Source organism: Eurypyga helias, unplaced genomic scaffold, assembly GCF_000690775.1.
Source record: "Eurypyga helias isolate BGI_N326 unplaced genomic scaffold, ASM69077v1 scaffold6788, whole genome shotgun sequence".
NCBI lineage: Eukaryota > Metazoa > Chordata > Aves > Eurypygiformes > Eurypygidae > Eurypyga > Eurypyga helias.
In genome coordinates, this window is record NW_010267460.1 from 6,000 (window position 1) to 9,165 (window position 3,166).

A 3,166-nucleotide genomic window follows, 5' to 3' on the forward strand; every position below is an offset into this window, starting at 1 on the left:
TTTGGGGCAACCCCTCCCACCAAAGGGGACACAGAAGGAGCACTGGGAATGCTGCCAAAGCACACTGCAGACAAACAGCTGACAGCACCGGCCTGATTTTACACATACAGAAATAGGAACTTAAGCTACCAGCAGGTAGCTAAGGCTCCTCGCGTGCTCTACCTGCAACAGAGTACGTGACCTGAAGAAAGTACATTCCTGGCTGCACTCTTTGGCTTACGTACACTGAAGTACACATCTCGTATGCATGCACAGGGTAGAGGGCTACTGCCATTCTGTATTACAGGAGTGTGGTAGCAGATCCAGCAGCAAAGGTTTTTAAGACCTCCCTTCCACTTGCTGATGAAACTCTGCTAAAATTAATGCTCTGCTCTGGCTGGTTTTCTTCCCTTCCTGGAAAGGTTCAGTTAAGCTGCTTGAAGATTTCTCAAGATCAAGGGTTGAGAAAGGGGAGAACTGTCATTTAGGGGACACTGAGGTGCATTCCAAAAAAAAAAAACTCCTCCCTTGTCCATGCTCTGAAGCAGTGAAAATTGCCACAGGGTTTGAAAGAAGCCTTGAGAGTTCTGCCAAATTTAGCAAGTTAGAAGCCTTTGGGAGGAAGAAACAAGCAATGAAACAAAATCCCCAGCGTGGCTCATTTTGAGTAGCAATTTCGGTTTGGTGGCTGAACTGCGCACCCTCTAGACTGTCCCACGTGGTGGTCAGGCTACGTGCCAGCATCAGAGCCCCCCACGGCATCGGGGTCTGCTGCATCCAGACCTGCTGCAAGGCAAACACCTTCTGTGCAGGGCAGCAGGCACAGCCTGTTTCCTCAAGGCACACAAACCCTGCGAGAGGGAGCCAGCCTGAGCCACAAGGTTTGTCAAGTCTGGAGAGGAAGGAGAAGGAGGAGAAAAAGAAAACAAAAGCAAAAGAACAATCACCTCTCTTCTTTTAATTCCTTCTCTAAGCAAATACACCACATCTTCTCCCTCACAGTCTGTAGCTTTGAAGCCTTTTGTCCAGTTGAGAAGGATACCCTAAGAAAGAAAGAAAACAGGTTATCAAGTTTCCTGGTGTACTTCAGACTGCCCCCAAAATCCTACAATCTTCTAGGGGATGATCACTGAGCATTTCTGTTCTGAAAACTTCCCTGCATTTGCCCACCTCCCCAGCCCATAACAGCACAAAATCACCACAGGTTATTGCACACTGCAGGTCCAACCCCACAGTCCCAGCAAACGGCCAGGAATATTTACGGCCAGGGGGTACAGACTTAGCAAAGCCCTCCACTCAGGAAGGAGGTTCTCCAGTATTCACCAACATGGGTGCTACATTTTTGCTGAACAACCTGTCTTCTCTCTCAGTCACACTCCAAGGTCTCCCTGTCTTGACCAAAGCCTCCTGTCATCAGCAAGATGACAGCAATTTAGAGCTGGGCATTTGAACGCTGCTCCTAACATCGCTGCCGGTTTTCTCCTTCCTGATACATGAATATTCTTCTTATTTTCACTAAGACTCAAACATTATTCTGTACACTTAATGTTTCAAACGCTTCAGTGTGAGGTTATACAGGAGAGTCTCTATGAAAAGGAGTATCTCTTTATATACGTGGAATTTACACCTAAAACTACTAACCATGCTTGGTCTCCAAATTTCCAGAGCAATGCAACAGACTCAAGAAGTGTGGCAGAAAACATGTCTAACTTCAGAAACGATGCTAAGTAGACAGGAAACTTAACAGCTGCACAGGTGGAGCTGGTGGGAGTATGTGGCAGTGAAAAACATGAAAGTGAAGAGAAAAAGGGTAACTTGACAGGCTACACTGTCACCCTCTGGGTGACACAGCTGAGCAGGCCCTAGTCCATCCGCTCCATCCAGTGAGGCAGGATCAGCTGCGGAACAGGAGCTGGCAGCAGGGATGGACTTCTGCTTACTGCACACAGTCCAGCAGGTTTATACAACTGGAAAAAACACGATATCTTAAAAAAGGGATATCACCACCATGGAAAATTTAACTGCTCTTATCTGTCACAGCCACGGGCTGAGCAGCATTTGCATTGCCACCTTTAAAGGAACTATTTATAGGAGCAGCTGTACTGGTCAGAGCATGAATGGAGTTGGACTCGATGATCCTTACGGGTCCCTTCCAACTTGAGATATTCTATGATTTCCTTGTACACCCGCCCTGTAAGCGTCATGTAGATGATACAAAGGCAGAGAAATCAGGCCTAGCATCAGCACAAAGGCAGATTCAAAAGATGCTAAGGAACTTACAGCATCCAGACTGGTCTGCTTGCAAGGGAAGGAAAACGTGAAGCCAAGAGGAAGACGGGCGCCTTTTATTCCCATATAATCCAGGAAGTCAGAAATGCAGGTAACGATGTGATCAAACAGCTATAAAGAGAAAAGTCACGCATTTGAAGTTGTACACCTTTGTAGGATAAACACCAGAGGTAAGTTGAAATTTAAACTTATGTTAAAAATACAGCATTATTTGCACATTAAGGAAAGTTATAATATTGAGGGGGCCTCCAGGGTGGTGTGCAGCTGATATGCATGGAATTCCTTCCACGACAGTTCCCTAAGCAACGTAACCTGCAACCTTGGAAAATGCACGGGGGATGGAACAGAGTGGAGACTCCACAGGCAGACTCTGTGATAACAGTGCAGAGATGAGAACTTTGTGGTGCTGCGAAGACTGATGAGCTGTACTTTTGCTGCCCTGAGCCAACAGTCCGTCATCTTGTGATGAGCTGCTGTCCTTGTTCGAACTTTGCTTCATTATAATGTCATTACCATACCAAAACACACCTCCATCCCAAAGGCTACCCGCCTCCAAGGTGAGACCACTCCTCACTGAGCGTGCGCTCTGAATTTTAGGTAACCTATACCTTTAAACTGAAGCGAGAAAACTTTACACCAATCCTAACAAAGGTACATGTGACTACGGCCACTCAAGCTCCACCCTGAAGATAAAAAACAATATAAAAGTAGCCTAAGAAAAGGGGGGTTTCAGGGAAGACACCATCGTGGACAAGTCAGGAAGGACCCCACCGCAGACCTCTGACTTCTGGGATCAGTCGACGGGCTGAGCCTTTCTTCCCCCCCATAGGGACGCCTTTGGGTAAGATTTGGAACTTAGAAACCTCTGTAGAGTTGCTTTCTTAACACCTGTGTATAC

General features: G+C 46.7%; 1 protein-coding gene across 1 annotated transcript in view; it reads right to left on the reverse strand.

Annotated features, from left to right (window-relative positions):
* LOC104513919 (hexokinase-1-like) overlaps positions 1 to 2,379 on the reverse strand; it is a gene marked incomplete at its 5' end in the record, with an annotated part of 8,068 nt that extends 5,689 nt beyond the window's left edge. Inside the window, 2 exons of the mRNA XM_010157422.1 lie at positions 927 to 1,022; positions 2,260 to 2,379. Coding sequence (XP_010155724.1) covers positions 927 to 1,022; positions 2,260 to 2,379 — 216 coding nt within the window. The remainder of the gene's footprint in view (positions 1 to 926; positions 1,023 to 2,259) is intronic.
* Between the last annotated feature and the right edge of the window lie 787 nt (positions 2,380 to 3,166).